Raw genomic sequence first — 17277 nt, 5'->3', positions numbered from 1 at the left:
ACTGGTATTACTATAATGAAAGTTCTTATTTTTTAAATGGGCAGAAAATATGGAATTTGTAACAATAATCATGGTGTTATAAGGCCTAATATTAATGAGTTCCATTCTACTGCACATATATAAGGTAGTAAAGTAGAACCAAATATTTGCACGCATCTTTAGTTTATCACTACATTTTGCACTACCTACTGTGTTCCAGACTACTGTTTCCTGACCACCAGAATCCAGCACATCACCTGACACTTGGGAGGGATCAATAATTGTTTCATATGTAAGTGAATGGATGATGTCCATACAGCCTGGGCATGACTGAAATTCAGCTTTATTTTTGGAAAGTATATTGTAGGTTTTGTATTTACTCTCACACGTTATTAAACGTGGGAAGACAAGATCCAATTTACATGAGGACAAGATCCCTTTGCTTCTTTAGGTCATTTATTTGTCTTTCCTGTTTAGAAGATTATTTAAAATTGCTTATTAGAGAACCGTTGTCTAAATGGAAAGTGACTCTAAATGAAGAAGTCTCAGATCAAGGCCTCTTTTTTCTAAAGTCTCACTCAGAAGGAAGTGAGTACGAGGTGAACTGTACTAACTCAAGGGACTTCAGAGATGAAACTTGAAGGAGGAAGCAACACACCATCAATGTATCGCATGGAGCACGCTGGTGTCATGTGAATAGATATGACAAAAACAGCTCTCCTTAAATTGTTTGTGGCAATAGTGATCACGTTCATTTTAATTTTGCCAGAACACTTCAAGACACCAAAAGGTGAGTGTATAATTGTACTTTAGCTCTTCTTTCTTAATTTGAAAAATTGTCAGTTAATGGTCACAGAAAAGATCCTTTCAGACACATGCTGCATGGGCTGTGTCTGAAAAACTAGTAAAACAAAAGGAAATTGTAATTTTAGTTGACTGTTATATAGCACAGTGAATTCTTAGTACTTAGCTCTTGTAGCATACATAAAAATAAAAGGAAACACTTCATAAAAATGAAATGTAACATTTAAAATCTGTAGTCTAGATTTCAAACTTTGAGTTTATAACCATTTTCTCACATGATTTCACTCTTTGAAAGTTTCCTTCAAAACAGTTTTAAGCATGCTTTTACATTCTGAACCTATTTGATAGAGAGAGCAATATTTATTATGCTAACATGCTTGAATTCCCTCCATCACAACAATTTTGTGCAAATAATTTACTGCTGCTTTTGGAAAAATAAGAGTATTTAGATATAATGAGATTGGTGCAAATTTAAACAGGTGTGTGTGTGTGTGTGTGTGTGTGTGTGTGTATTTGTGACTAGAGAAAAATGGAACAAAATTAATTCTGTAAAAACTTCAGAGAACTCTTACATGATCACTGAAACTTTAGAAAAATAGATGTAAATGTGGACTATGTTAGTAAAAGATTTAAAGACACAGTAATGTAAATGTTTAGATGTAATTGTGCTCTCTAGCACTTAGTAGGAAAAAAGTGAAAAAAATATACTATATCATTAAATAGAAATCATATGAATTTATTTAAATCAGTGAAAAACTTATATTTGATGATTTGCAGCAATGAATATTTATTGTTGCATATGTGTGATGCTAAGTCATCTGATAAAAATGTTTTTGCTAATTATATTTGATGCCATATTGCAATGATTATTTAATGTTGCATATTAAATGATGCTAAGTAGCCGAATAAAAATATTTTTGCTAAATAAACACTATAACTGCAATTTTGCAAGCAATTGAATTCTTAAAATTTCTTTTTGTTTGCCGCCATGATGTTGTTCAAATTAAGCAATCAGGGCATATATTTTTAATGCTTGATTTCCCTGGGTGAAAATGTGTTACACAGAGAATAGTTAGAACAAAGAAAATCTATTTTTAAGCTATTGTGGGCTGAGAGTAAACTCATTCAATAGTTACATAAGGAAGATACCTATCGCCTCCTAACAATCATTTGGATTTAATGAAAACCAGGAAATTAGCTCAAAAAAGATATAATGCCCTATTTGCTAACTATTGGTTAGTGTTTTATGAGAACTAGTGACTCCAAGAGCCTGCCAACATTCCTCTTTTTTTGGTTAGATGCACAGTTTTTTTAGTTCTTTCTGAGTGTGACACTTGGCCTTCTGGGACAGTGGCAACAGAGAGATGTCAAGTACAGCTCAGAAATTCACAGGGAGGAGCCCCTGGAGGCCCTTGTTTTTGTGGGTAGAAGAAAAGAGCTTTTATAAAATTCACCTTAGCCAAACTTCCCTGGCCTAACAGTAATGTGTCAGTAATTCATCTTGATGATAATTAGCTATCTTTGATTGGGATGTTTCTCTTAATTTCCTCAGCTCCAATGCTGCTCTCCCAAACTGAAAATAATAGTTTCTTCAAATGCTTTGGGGTGATGGAATTATTTGAGAAATTTGTTTCAAAGGATCCTTATTTGGGGCCAACAAACAAGAATGTTTGAACTCCACTGTTTTTTTCTGATGCCCTTTGGTGATAGAAGGAATTTTGCAGAGTCACTATAAGAAAAGGGTTGATTATTAGGTAATATGTTTTGCCCATGCAATAGTGTAATAATAATAATGCTTTATTTTTTTTAAGGTTATGGATCATCAGGAGCATGTTCGTGTAGCCTCATTTAATGTAATCCTATGTTGATTAAGGAGATTTAAATATAATTGTTTGCATTTTTAATTTTGTGTGTGTGTGTGTGGGGGGGGGGGTGTACCAGGGATTGAACTCAGAGGCACTTGACCACTGAGACACATCCTCAGCCCTGTTTTGTATTTTATTTAGAGACAGGGTCTCACTGACTTGCTTAGCACCTTGATTTTGCTGAGGCTGGCTTTGAACTTGTGATCCTCCTGTCTCAGCCTCCTGAGCCACTGGGATTACAGGCACATGCCACCGCCTGGCACTAAATTAATTTTAATCACAATATCAGTTGGCCTATAAAATGAATTGAATTGTCAACCAATGTCTTTCACAAATAAAGTATTTGGCAAAATTATTTCAATAATAAGCTAAGAGTGTTCTAGAAGTAGGAAAATTAACCTTGACATTCTCCTGTCTAGTCCTACTTTGCCAGTTACTTGTTTCGCTTTTCCTCCTTCATATAAAATGTTCTATTTGCTTTAATTTCTAAAATAAATATCATAAGATGACTTTTACTTATAAATTATTCACTGATACCCTGTCTTTAATATGTCAAATGAATTCAAAAGGAATCTTAATGAGGAGTAATGTATTCATGAAGTTTAATAGATTTGGTTTCAAAATAATAAACCCTCTGAAGTCCTAAGTTAAAAATAGAGCACCATGTTTGATCATTTTTCATCAAGAATGTATCTGAGTCTTCGAATCATTAGTAGGAATATTCAATTATCATAATTATGCAGTGTACGCTATTTAAGAAGGGGAATTGCTTAAACATTGAGTCTTTTAATAAGTTTGCATTGGGTATGCACTGGCAAGATAATCTCTTTTATAGCAGTATTTTTAACTTTTCCATTAATTTAAAAGGCAGCTAAGATACCACAGTTAATGTAATAGTTTAACACACTTAGATTTCATGGAGATAATGGAAATACAGATGAGAATGGATATATTTTGCAATTATAGAAACATGGAGCTTCCAAATTTTCACCAATATGATTTTATTGGATTTAGTGCTTAAGAGACTTGGTTAACATCTATGTAAACCCCAAGGCTCTTTCATTTATTTATTCTTTCACTTATCACAATACTGGCTACCTGTGTTAGGAACGTGGGGTTGCAAAAATGAAAGGTAAGTCTTCCTTCGAGAAGTTTCAGCCAGAGGGAAGATTGGCAGGCAATTAGAGACAGTCCTAAAATCAGAGTCAATACTGATTGGGCTGTAAAAACAGCATTATAGAAACATGGACACAGCTTTCAGGCTTGTCTTGGGGAGGATATTCATTTCTATTTCCTTTGGCCAAGGAAAATAACAACTGGCACAATTCCAAAGATCACCTAATAGTCTTCCTTACCTGCTTACATAAGCATATAGAAGCAAAGATTATTGTTGATTTTTAAGTAAAATTTATTCTAGTATCAATATCTCAAAAATTCCTAAAACCAGAAATGGTTGGGAGTCATACAAATATACTCCCGGTGATTTGTGGTGATGCAGGACAAGAATAGCACAGATGAAAACACCTCAAATCTAATTTTATCTAGCTGTTTTGACTTCTTCACTTACTTTTTTTTTTAACTTTTTTTTTAAGAGAGAGTGAGAGAGGAGAGAGAGAGATAATTTTTTAATATTTATTATTTCTTAGTTCTCGGCGGACACAACATCTTTGTTGGTATGTGGTGCTGAGGATCGAACCCGGGCCGCATGCATGCCAGGCGAGCGCGCTACCGTTTGAGCCACATCCCCAGCCCTCTTCACTTACTTTTAAGAGCCAAAACTCATAAACCGTGTTTACTAGCTTTCATATTCCCTTCCATCTCACACTTTCTGATGGAAATGATACTTAATGAACAGTAAAACTGAAGAAAACCATGGATAAAGGAAGTTTACTTACAAATTATAGGATAAACCCTGAAGCATAGGGAATATATTCACATTATTTATGTACATATTATAAAGACCAGTGTTTCAAGGGTTACTACAATTAATTTCCTTAATGTGTTATTCTTGATCTCAAAATGGGCGCTGTATTTTCATTGTATTTGGTTCAGAAAAATTGTTACCCCCGCTAAGGTTTGAAATAACTACTTTGTGTGTGTGTGTGTGTGTGTGTGTGTGTATGAGAGAGAGAGAGAGAGAGAGAGAGAGAGAGAAATAAGGGGAGTCTCACTATGTAGTCTGGGCTGATGTTGAACTCTTGGACTCCAATGATCTTCACACCTCACTCAGCCTCTTGAGTGCTGGAAACATGGGTGTGTTCCCATGCCCTGCTCACAATTTTTAAAAATTTCCATGTACTATGTACCATGCCAAACACTTGCAAATAGTAACTCACTTTAATTCTTTAAATATTTGAACTCAGGGGTACCTTAGGATGTGTGAAGTTCTGGGTTCAATCCCCAACATGCTTGCGCGCACGTTCTCTCTCTCTCTCTCTCTCTCTCTCTCTCTCTCTCTCTCACACACACACACACACACACACACACACATACACAAACACACACACACACATTAACTTGCTCATGGCAAAGCATCCTGCTCAAGAGAATATTCTGAAAACTTTAGGAAGAAGGAATAAAACTGGACGGGTTTGTTGCAGTTTCAAAACGACTACTAGTGGATATGCTGTGATTATGTATATATGGTAGACAATATGTCCTGGCAAAAAGTGCAATGAAACATGACGGTTTTTACTGTTTCTCAAGAACTGGCCTTATTGACTAACCTATAGGTTGCAATACCAACAACCCCAGGATATTTCTAACTGCTTGTCTTCCTGTTTTGGAGGGCAAAACTCTCTTAATATATCTTTTTTTTTTTTAAATGGAAAAGATGACTTTCTGTAAAACATGAATGTGGTGACATATCTTCCCCTTACACCATTCTATTTCTTTTATCATCTATATTTTATCACCTGTGTAACTTATTAGTTTATTATGTATTTTTAAACTACATTTCCACTCTTAAAAAATATATATATTTAAAATATTTAAATATTTTTTAAAAATATATATTTTTAAAATATATATATAGGTGGACACAGTACCTTTATTTTATTTTTATGTGATGCTAAGAATCAAACCCAGTGCCTCATGAGTGCTAGGCAAGTGCTCTACCATTGAGCCACAACCTCAGCCCCTATTATGTATTTTTTAATCATCTGACTTCTCCAAAATAGAATAGAAGCTACATGAAAATGAGGCTTTATTTATTTATCTATCTATCTATTTATTTATGTTTACTGATGTATTTTAAGCAGTTAAGACAGTACCCATCATATTAGGGGACACTCAATGATTATCTGTTATCTGAGAAAATTTTCTGAGTCATATTATTAAGGAAATTTTTAAAAACCCATCATTGTTGAAAAAAACATTTCTTTTCCGATCCTCACAACATCTTGTGATTTAGGTCCACCAGGTGTTATCCTAATTTTATCTTTTTGAAAGATAAAATCTCATCACAAACTTAGAATTCTCAGGTTGTGCAGTCTGTGAAATTTGAGACCATTTTACTTAAAAGATGGGTGTCTCTTTGCTCAGAGTCATTTTCTTGCCATTTTCTTTGTTTATGGGTAATTTCATTATGTACATTTTATTTGCCTTGTTTTGACAAGTAAAATCAGCTGTCTTGTTCTTATGTCCAAAACTTTATGTCTTTCAAATACTACTACATACTACAATAAATTAAAAGTAATGCAAAACTTTGCCCCTGTCCCCAGCAAACATTTTTAATGGTCTTCCCCAAATATCCTGTGAATCACTCCATATCCTCTCTAGATTCCCTGGCTTCTGATCTGGTTAATATCAAGGATATATCACTCATACACAGCATGATATATATTTATATGATATATATGATATATGATCATATATATCATATGATATATATCTATATGATATATATATAGAAAGCTTTCTCAGTATTACCAGAGAGGCTTCAACTGTTGGTCCCCAAATGGAAATACAATCTGAGTTCTTCCTATTGAAATTGACAGTTTTTGAGTTTATGCCAGTTGTTACAGGCAGACTTTTGAACAAAGGAAAACAGCCTGTTAACAAACGGCTGTGTAACCAAGGCAGCCAAACATAAGGTGGTTCCTATCCTCACAGCTGATTTTAGAATTGCTGAATAATACTACAGAATATTCAATAATGATGAAAGATCTTTAGAAACAATTGACTATGTTTTTATTACACTGTAACTTTTAAACTAATACATAATATTTGAACAAATTCACAAGGAAAAAAATTATGGGGTATCATGTGATATTTTGATACATGTATACATTATGTAATGGTTAGATCAGGGTAAATATCTATCTTCTCAAACATTGATCATTTCTTTATGATTACAACATTCAACTCCTTTCTTTTCTTTTGAAATATATAGTACATTATTGTTATTTTATAGTCACCCTTAAGTGCAATAGAACCTGACTTCTTTCTCCCAACTATAACAGTACCTGCTGATTAACTTATTTTTTAAAGAAAGAACACAATATGGACCTTTATTTATTTATTTATATGTGGTGCTCAGAATCAAACCCAGTGCCTCACACATGCTTAGCAAGTGCTCTGCCACTGAGCTACAATCCCAGCCCAGACTTTTTTTTTAAAAGAAATTCTTATTTTTAAATATTTTTAGTTGTAGATGGACACAATACCTTTATTTTATTTATTTATTTTTTATGTGGTACAGAGGATTGAACCCAGTGCCTCATGCTTGCTAGGCAAGGGCTTTACCCTCAGCCTGACTATATTTTTTAAAAGCATGATTTACATATAATAAAATGGAAAGGCCTTAAGTGTTCAGAGTCATGGATTTTGACATTTGTATTTATGGAGCTACTACTCCATATAAGATACAGCTTTTCATCATCTCTACAAAGATTCTACTCACCCTTTCCTGTTAAATAGCCCCTTAGCCCCCAAGGCTACATTCTATCTTATGCCACCATAAGTTTTGTTCCATCTTAAATTTCACATAAATGAACTTGTCAGTTAGTATCTATTTTTGATCCGTCTTCTTTAGTATAATGTTTCTGAGATTTTTCTTTTTACTGAGTACATCCCTACTTTCTTTTATTTTATTGCTGAATAATTTATTATATAAATAGGCCACATTTATTAATTCATCCACTGAGTTATTTCCAGCTATTAGCTACTATAAATACATCATGATAAACATTATTGTATATGTTATTTGTATGAACCTATGTTTTCATTTTTATTGGTTAGCCAGTGGAATAGCTAGCTGCCTTAGGTAGATTGGATTTCTATAAAAAATACTGTATATTGGTTGCTTATTAGAAATAGAAATTTATTTCATACAGTTCTGGAGGGTGGAAGTTCAAGATCAGGGTGCCAGCATGGTTGGGTTCTGGTGAGAACCCTGTTCTGGGTTGAAGACACAGAGCAAAGAGAGAGAGAAAGACAGATAGAGGGCGCACGTATGAGAGAGAGAGAGAGAGAGAGAGAGAGAGAGAGAGAGAGAGAAAGAGAGGCAGAGACATAGAGTACTAACTAGCTCTCTGGCCTCTCCTTAGAAGGGCAGTAATCCTGCTCTTTTGGACACCACCCTCATAACCTAATTTTCTTCTACAGGCTCCACCTTCAAACATCATCATATTTGGATTAGTGTTTCAACATATGAATTTGGGGGGGGGGATTTGAGGGGACACAAGCATTCAATCATTCAGACACAAGCATTGGATATATTTAATTTTATGAGGTGCTGCCAAATGTTTTTGCAAAGTGATTGTTTTTAGTGGCCAAAATTTTACCTGTAAGTTTTCGTTGAATATATTGAAGCTCTCCTTAGACTATACTTAGAATATTCTATGAATATACTTAGAATATGTATAGCCTGAAATAATCTGTGTTCCTTTTAAAGTTCCCCCCAAACTAGTTAACAGATGAGTAGCATAGGTGTTGAGAAAATAAGACTTGGCCTAGGGTAGTTTCTTTTCTTTTCCCAGTACTGGGGATTGAACCCAGGATTGCTTAACTATGAGCTACATTCTTAGCTCTTTTTATTTTTATTATTTTTATTTTACTGATTTTTTAAAAAAGAGCCCTTTTTATCTTTTATTTTGAGACAGAGTTTTTCTAAGTTACCCAGGTTGGTCTCCAACTTGGGATCTCCCTGCCTTAGCCTCCCCATTAGCTGGAACTATAGGTGTGTGTCACTGTGCCCAGTTGACCTAGGGTAGTTTCTGAAGCTCCTGCTGTCTATCAAGCAATGGAAAAAATGTCTGACTCTGAGAAAATTTGTCTCCATTTTGGCTATGGATGGAGTAAGGAGAAAGCCTGCCTTGAGATGTTTTTCATAATTTGGATATTGAAGGTCATTACCCTGTGAGCTGTTCAAAGTCTAACCTAAGCATTTAATTAATTTCATAATCTATTAATTTAATTGGGATCAGTGGTGCCATTAGATACCCACCAGAGGTAAACCAATTAATCCTTTCTGGAGGAGATGTCTTCAAATCAGGCCCCAAATAATTTCCCAAATAAATTCCAAGAAAATTGAGATATTGTCAAAAATCATAAAACACATAAAGACTCAACAGACAAGAGTCAACAGAAACAACAAATAGCAGAATCAGATTTTTGAAGAATTAAGTTATTGGAGTTATGAGATATGCCACATAAAATAAATATTTAGTTTATTTTGGTTAATAAAAATCATATCAAAAAACATGAGTAAGAGCAGAAAAATGTAAACAGAGCCTATCTCTGTCCTTTAATGTTGTCAAAGGTGACAAATTTCAGTCTGGATGGATAAGTTCTGGAGCTCTCTTTTATAGCATGCTGACTACAGTTAATAATGTATCATATTCTTGAAAATTGCTGAGAGTAAATGTTCTCACTACCAAAAAATGATTAGTAAAATGAATATGTTATTAGCTTGATTTAATAATTTTGCAATGTATATATGTGGCAAAACACCATGTTGTATACTGTAAATAGATATAATTTTTACTTGTCAATTAGACCTTAATAAACCTGGGGGGAAAGGGTCTCAAAATCTATAAAGTTTAAAAAGAATCTACAAAGTTTAAAATAAGTTGCAAGGTACTATGGGGAAATAGCAGCCATCTGTACATACAGATAACGTTATGGAAAGAACAGAGCTGTTTTTTTTCCCCCAGCTCTAAAATTAAAAGAAAAAAAAATTGTGAGGAAAATCAGTATACCCTGCCTAAAAAAAATTATATGAGTAAGGAATAAGACTTAAAAATAACCAGGAAGAGGGCTGGGGTTGTGGCTCAGTGGTATCGCACTTGCCTAGCATGTGTGAGGCACTGGGTTTGATTCTCAGCACCACAAACAAATAAATAAATAAAGGTTCATCAACAACTAAAAAAATATTTTTAAAAAAAGTAACCAGGAAGATTTGAAAAAGAATCAACTAGAACTTCTAATTGTGAATACATAATAACATATTAACAATGAAAGGAAAGGAATAAACAAGTTAGACACCACTGAACAGTTAGTTAAGGAACTGAAATATAGATCTGAAGAAATTACCTAGAATCCAGAAAAAAGGGTCAAAGAAATAAAAAATATGAAACAGGTTAAGAGCCATAGAGAACAAAGGAAGACATTTCTAACCAAAGCTGAAATAGGAGAGAAGACAAAGTATAGAGAAAAGGAAATATTTGAAGAGATAATATTAAGATTTTTATAGAATCAATGAAAGACATAAATCTTCAGATTCAGAAAACCAAACATGTTCCAAGCAGAATGAACAAAAGAAATTCTGAAAAACATGAATATAAAGAGATCTTAAAACCACCAGAGATAGAGTCAGGTTGTCTTTGAAGGAACAATGATTAGAACAACAGCTCACATCTTGAAAGCAACAATGAACATCAGAAGGCAAAGGAATAATGTCTGCAAGTGTAGAGGCAAAATTGTCAATCTGGAATTGGTGAGATGCACATTTTAAAATGAACAAAAACTGAGAGGGTTTACAAGTAGCAGACCCGCAGCAAAGGAACTTTTAAAGAATTAACTCTGGGAGAAAAAAATGTAACCTCAGAAGGAAAGCCAGACATGCAAGAAAAAATTGGTGGGGGGTGGGAACCCATAAGAATTATGAGCAGACAACCACAAACTCAGTGGCTTAAAACAACACAAGTTTCCTATCTTATAGATCTGTAGGTTTGAAGTCCAGCAAAGGCATCACTTTTGCTACAATTAGGGGGTCAGGAGGTCTGTATTCCTTTTGGACGCTCTGGAAGAGAATCCATTTCCTGGCTGTTTTTCAGCTTCTGGAAGCTGCCTGAATTCCTGGGCTCACCCTCAGAACCAGCATGGTCTGCTGAGTCTTCACACTCTGACACTGATTCTTCTGCTACCCTCTTCCTCATCTGTCATTTCACTGGATCCATTCAGGTAATCCAGGAGAATTTCTCTATTTTAGGATCAGTTGATCAGCAATCTTAATTCCATCATCTGCCTTAATTTCCCTTTTGCCATGTTATTCAACATATCCACAGGTTCCAGGAACTAGGAGATGGGCATCTTTGAGAGTCCATTATTCTCCCTGCCAAAACAGAATAATCAAAAAATGGGAGAAGGTACAAGTAACTGATGTTAGTAATAAAAATGGGATATAGATACAGACATAGCAGAAATAAATATGTAATAGAATGTTATTAATAATTTATGTCAACAAATTTAAAACACAATCATATATTTCTAGATAAATACAATTTACCAAAACTTATTTGGGGAGAAATGCAAAGCCCAAGAGTTACACAACAATTAAAGGAACTGAGTCAGTGGCTTAGTCTCTGAATGAAATGCAAAGTTTGGAAGATTTTACCTGCAGCTCCACTGAACTTTGAAGAAACAAACCAAATATAATTTTATATAAACCTTTTCAAAATAGCAAAGAGGGGGGACATTTTCCAATTTATTTTTTAAGGTTAGTATATCTTGGTATTTGAACTTAACAAAAATGGTATAAAAGAGAAAAATTTACAAACCCATCTCACTTATAAACATAGACACAAAACATTAAGAGTCCAGATGCAGCAATTAGAAGAATAATCAAATTAGATTTGTTCCTGGAGTTCAATATTTAGTTAGCATTAGAAAATCTAATGATGTAATTTACTACACTTACAGATTAAAGAACAAAGACCATATAATCATTTTAGAAGTTGTTGAGATAGTATATATTTGTATGCCCTCATAATTAAAATTCTTAGCAAGCCAGGAATAGAAGAAAAACTTCTTAAACAGATAATATATATCTAAAAATGGCTATAGGAAATATCCTCATGGATAAAGCATTATGGGTATTTGTTTTCAAATCAGGAGCAAGAAAATATATATACTAACATTATTTCTATTCAACATTGCTTTGGAGGTCCTAGTCAGTGCAATAAAACAAGTAAAAAAAAATACAACAAAAGAAATATAAGAATTGGAAAATAGGAAATACCACTTCAGGATATGTCTCCAATGACCTTCTTTCTCCCACCAGGCCCCTGACCTACAAACTCCACTACCTCCCTGTAGTCCATTCAGGTGTCAGTGGGTTAATCCATGATGCTATCAGAGACCTCCTGATCCAATCACTTCCCCAAAGTCCCACCTCTGAACATTGCTGCCCTGGAGGCCACGCCTTCAAAATGTGAGATTTTTGGATAAGGGTGCACATTCTAGATCCAAGCCAAAACACCTACCTCACACTGTACACAATTCCCAGTAGATGAAGAACTTACATGTAAAAGGCCGAACTTCACAACTTTTAGAAGAACATGTAGGTGAGGTTGTTTTAACCTTAAGGGAAAAAGACCTTCTTAAATAAGACACAAAGTATAAATTATAAAGAAAATTGTTGATAAGTTCACTACATTAAAACTAAGACCTTCCTTTAACTTAACGATCATAATAAAGAAGATGAACTAGACAAGGTACAAACTGTGAGGCAATATGCTGATAAAAATTTAAGGAATCCTTCAAAATTTTAAACTTCTAAACAAACAATAATAAAATAGAATCGCATCATGGTTTAGAAGTATATTTCCTGGTTCCTCTATTTTTCTGCTGGGTCGTTTTTCTTTTTATTATTAGAAGTTTGTTGCTGAGTGATATTTCTTTATATAGATATGTCAGGACTTATACAGCCACTAGTTGTGGGAAATTTAGATTGTTTCTAGTTCTTGGTTATTATAAATTTGAACAGCTGTCATAAAAATTCATGTATAGGTAAAATAGGAGCATTTTAATGTATGGATATATGTTTTTATTTCTCTTGTGTAAATTCCTGGGAGCGGAATTTGGGGATTGCATGGTAAATATATGTGTAACTTATAATGAAATAAAAACCTGTTTCATTTCCAAAGTAGTTGTGCTATTTTAAATCCTCACCAGCAGTGTATGGGAGTTACAGTTCATAACAGTATTATTCATAACAGCAAAAAGTGGAAATAGACTTTCACTATCTGAAGGATGAAGAAATAAATTGTGGTACATTCATTCATAAGAATACCACAAATAAATAACTATAGCTGTATGCATAAACATTACTAAAATATATTAAGTGCAAAAAAAGAGAGAACAAATCATAAGAGAGTATATACAGTATATTCCATATATATTTATTTCTGAATATGCAATACTATAGGGCTGAGGAGGGATAAGGTCCTGAAAATATGTTGGTAATATACATTTTTGATTTAGGTGACAAGTACATGGCCTTTGTTTATTTTCATTATTCTTTAACTAGCACAATACATTTTTCTTTGTGTATGTGTATGTATGTGTGTGTGTGTGTGTGTGAAAATTTTATAATGAAAGATAGAAAAGAAAATTAAGATTGTTGGTATGTTTTTATTCTTACTATTTGCTTTACTTTAAAAAGAGAAAATAATTAACTTGGGCATCTGTCCTATGTTGTCATGTGTTTTCCTAATTCTATTTAGTATTCGGTATACCTCCTCTGAGAGGTTGCTGTCTTAGCAGTGAAGTAATTCTGGAAAGCATTTCTGTCTCAGAGAGAGAATTTAGATGTCTGCCTGCCAGCAATATTAATGGCAGTAGTTAAATTCATAAATCCTTGTTTATGGAGATGAGAATATAGTCCACCTGATAACAAAAATGATTGGGTAGAATTATTTATTTCTTAAAAATATATGAGGGAAGGATGTATCCTCTGTTTATTTCTTTTCCAATTGAATTATTTAAAACTGAGGTTTAAAACCATCACAAAATGACCTGATAGCCAAATATAAAGAATATATCATCAATTCCAGAAAGCTCAGTTGGTCAATTATTGGATAAGATGACCACAATATTGACAGTAAAAATGTCTGTATCTCTCTTCTAGGTCATATCATAGCAATATAAATTCAAGAAATTGAAAATTTCATATGATGAAAGTGACAGTGAGGAAAATGGAAAAGTGGCAAGAAATAAGTTTTTTATGTATTTTAGTAATATCTAAAAAGCTGTAAATTATAGAGTTCCATCAGATAGCACATTTCCATCTCCTTCCTTTGACATTACTACCAAAGGCAATGTTTTTGATGCAGTTACAATTTGATTACAAATTTGATTATAAACATATTAGACACAATAAAATTGTATATTTGAATAGAATTTCATCCCCCTTGAAAAAATCCTTATAGCACTCCAAGTATGAAAAAAATGTTTCCTTTTCTTTTTTCTTTCTTTCTTTCCTTTTTTTTTTTTTTTTTTTTTTGGTACTGGAGTGTTCTACCACTTAGCTATATCCCCAGTCCTTTTTATCTTTTATTTTGAGACAGAGTCTCATTAAGTTGCCCAGACTGACTTTAAACTTACATCTTCCTGTCTCAGCCTTCTGAATAGCTGGGATTACATGTATACCACTGCACCTAGTTTTAAGTATGAATTTTTAAAAAAATTTTATTTTTTAGTTGTAGTTGGACACAAAGGTATTGTACCTTTTTTAAAATTTATTTTTATGTGGTGCCCAGGGCCTCACACATGCTAGGCTAGCGCTCTACCACTGAGCCACAACCCCAGTCCCTCAAGTATGAATTTTTTTATAGCTGGAAATTATGTGAATTATTAGAGAAACAATTTCAAATATAGAGGGCTAGGACACGAATATTTAATTTATTAAATAATAATAAAATTACTAATAACTAAGCACTTGTGGAATTACTATTAAAGTACAATACAAACTCCACAATATTTTTCTTTTTCTTTTTGTGGTGCTGGGAATTGAAACCAGGCCCTGGAGCAAGCACTCCCCCACTGAGCTACAGCCTCATTTCTTTTTCCATTTTGAGACAGTCTAAATAAGTTCCCTGGGCTGGCTTCAAACTTGTGATACGCTTTCCTCAGTCTCTTGAGTAGCAAATGCCTCTGTGCCTGGCTCAAACTCCACAAATTCAAAAAATGCCTTAATATCAATAACTAGCTTGATTTTTAAGTTTTAAGTTTGAACCAATATGTTTAATTAGAATTAGTCGTTTTTAAAAATGAGGTGATTCTTTCATTGTGTTCCATATAATTTTTAAAAATATATTTTTTAGTTGTTGATGGACCTTTATTTTTATCTATCTATCTATCTATCTATCTATCTATCTATCTATCTATCAATCATGCTGAGAATTGAACCCAGTGCTTCACACCACATTGTTTAGAAATCTTAAAAATAGCTGGGTGTGGTGGTACACACCTGTAATCCCAGCAGCTCTGGAGGCTGAGGCAGGAGGATCTTGAGTTCAAATCCAGCCTCAGAAACTTAGCAAGGCCCTAAGCAATTCAGTGAGATTCTGTCTCTAATAAAATATATAAAAGGGGTGGGGATATTGCTCAGTGGTTAAGCATCCCTGGGTTTAATTCCTGGTACCAAAAAAGAAATCTTAAATATATGTTTTGTTCCTTGTGGTTATATAAGAGATGGTAAAGAGTCCCATAATGGTGAATTGGCCTTGTCTGTTATTTTCTCATGCTAACAAATGACTGTCAAGAGTGGGGATTTCTGAAAGATAGGCTACTTATTCCTTACTTGATCATTACTACTAAATGGGAATTCTCAATTTTTACATAGTGAGCTTTGATTATTTGTATGAATTAAATCAGGTATCCTATCCTAAATGAAGAATGAATTTTTTAACTTCTCTCTCAGATAAGTAGAATCATACATTATTTGAATGCCCAAACTTCAAAATTTCATAGGAAAGAAAGTATTTCTGTTTTCTTTTATAGGAAGAACATTGGAGCTTTCCTGTCTGGAAGAGTGTTTGCAGCCTAATTCCACCTACTCGCTGTCCTCCTTAAATTTTTCTTTTGTGACTTTTCTGCAACCAGTAAGGGAAACTCAGACTATGATGGGAATCTTTCTAAATTCCTCTACTTTCCAAAACTTCACGAAGATTTGCCAAGACATCACAAGTGAATTTAAAACATGCTCCTCATGTTTGGTTTGTGAATCCAAAGGAAACATGGATTCCATTTCTCAGGAACAAACATCAAAAGGTAAACGCAGAGGGGCTGGGAATTTGCTCTGTGCTAGAACAACTGCCTCATATGCATGAGGCTCTGAGCTCAATCCCCAGTATGGGGGAAACGAATAAATACAGAATGGCAGTGAGAATAAAATTCATCAAGTATAAATAGACTTACCCTGCTGAGAAAAGTATTAATAATAGATACCATTTTAAAATCCAGTGACAGGGGAACACTCGGTGGTGTGGCTCTTGATGAGTGACTTGTAGGGTTTTTTGGTATTATTCATTTTTGGTTGACTTATTGAAAACAAAATATCTGTTCTTAAAATACATCAAAATGCTACTGTAGTTCACATACATTTGATGCTTAAAAAAAATTAAGTTATTTAGCATGCTGTCTTCCAAGGCAGCACATGTTTAAACAACAATTCTAAGTAAACCTGAAATTTCTCATAGTAAAAGCAAATTTTGTTTCTCAAAGGAGTCACTGAACCCTCGGTGCATTTGTCCATGCTCCTGCCTAACACTTCCTGGTCAGTAGGAGTTGTCTCTGGAGGGCAGGGCCTTGCCCTTGTTCACCACTAGACCTCTAGCTTTGAGCTCAATGCCTGACCTAATGTTTAGTGGGCCCTCAACAAACATTTGCTGAATGAAACAATGAACAAAGTAGAGAATAACTACGTATTACCTGCAGTACCTAATTGAACCTTGCATTTATTATGAGATCAGTCTATATTATTTAGGTAAATTGCATCAAACTGGGTAATTGAGAAATTAATTTATTCAAAGTCATAAAATATGCTGATGACTTCAAGCCCAAGCATCAGAATTATTGCTTACAGCTTTTCAGCAAGTTTGCCTCCTGTATCACTAGATACTGACTTTTTTTCTATTCTTTGAGAACAGAGACAAGATTTCTTTGCATCGACTGTAGACAAAGTTCTTGCTCAAATAGTATGTAACCATTCCAAGGTTCCCTGTTGAATCTGTCTGAAAGCAAATTGAGGAAATTCCTCTATGATGATAGAGGTCCAGGAAGTGTTTTAAGAGCTGGTGGCTCACAGATGTTGCTTTTCTTCCTCCCTAACACATGAGAACAATGCCTTGGCAAGGTGTCCCAGCTGTCTTTGCTGCAAAACAAACTACTCCAAACTCAGTGG

At 34.0% G+C, this 17277-nt stretch overlaps 1 protein-coding gene across 1 annotated transcript in view; it reads left to right on the top strand.

Moving 5' to 3' along the window:
- The first annotated feature begins 635 nt into the window (after positions 1 to 635).
- The window catches only part of TMEM156 (transmembrane protein 156), a 36076-nt gene continuing 19434 nt past the window's right edge, over positions 636 to 17277 (top strand). Inside the window, exons 1-2 of the mRNA XM_081303236.1 lie at positions 636 to 769; positions 15876 to 16145. Coding sequence (XP_081159362.1) covers positions 682 to 769; positions 15876 to 16145 — 358 coding nt within the window. The 5' untranslated portion in view covers positions 636 to 681. The remainder of the gene's footprint in view (positions 770 to 15875; positions 16146 to 17277) is intronic.

This window comes from Spermophilus citellus, assembly GCF_964194105.1.
Source record: "Spermophilus citellus genome assembly, chromosome: 8".
Lineage (NCBI taxonomy): Eukaryota > Metazoa > Chordata > Mammalia > Rodentia > Sciuridae > Spermophilus > Spermophilus citellus.
The sequence above is the reverse complement of the archived record's forward strand: the minus strand, read 5'-3'. Positions and strand labels throughout refer to the sequence as shown.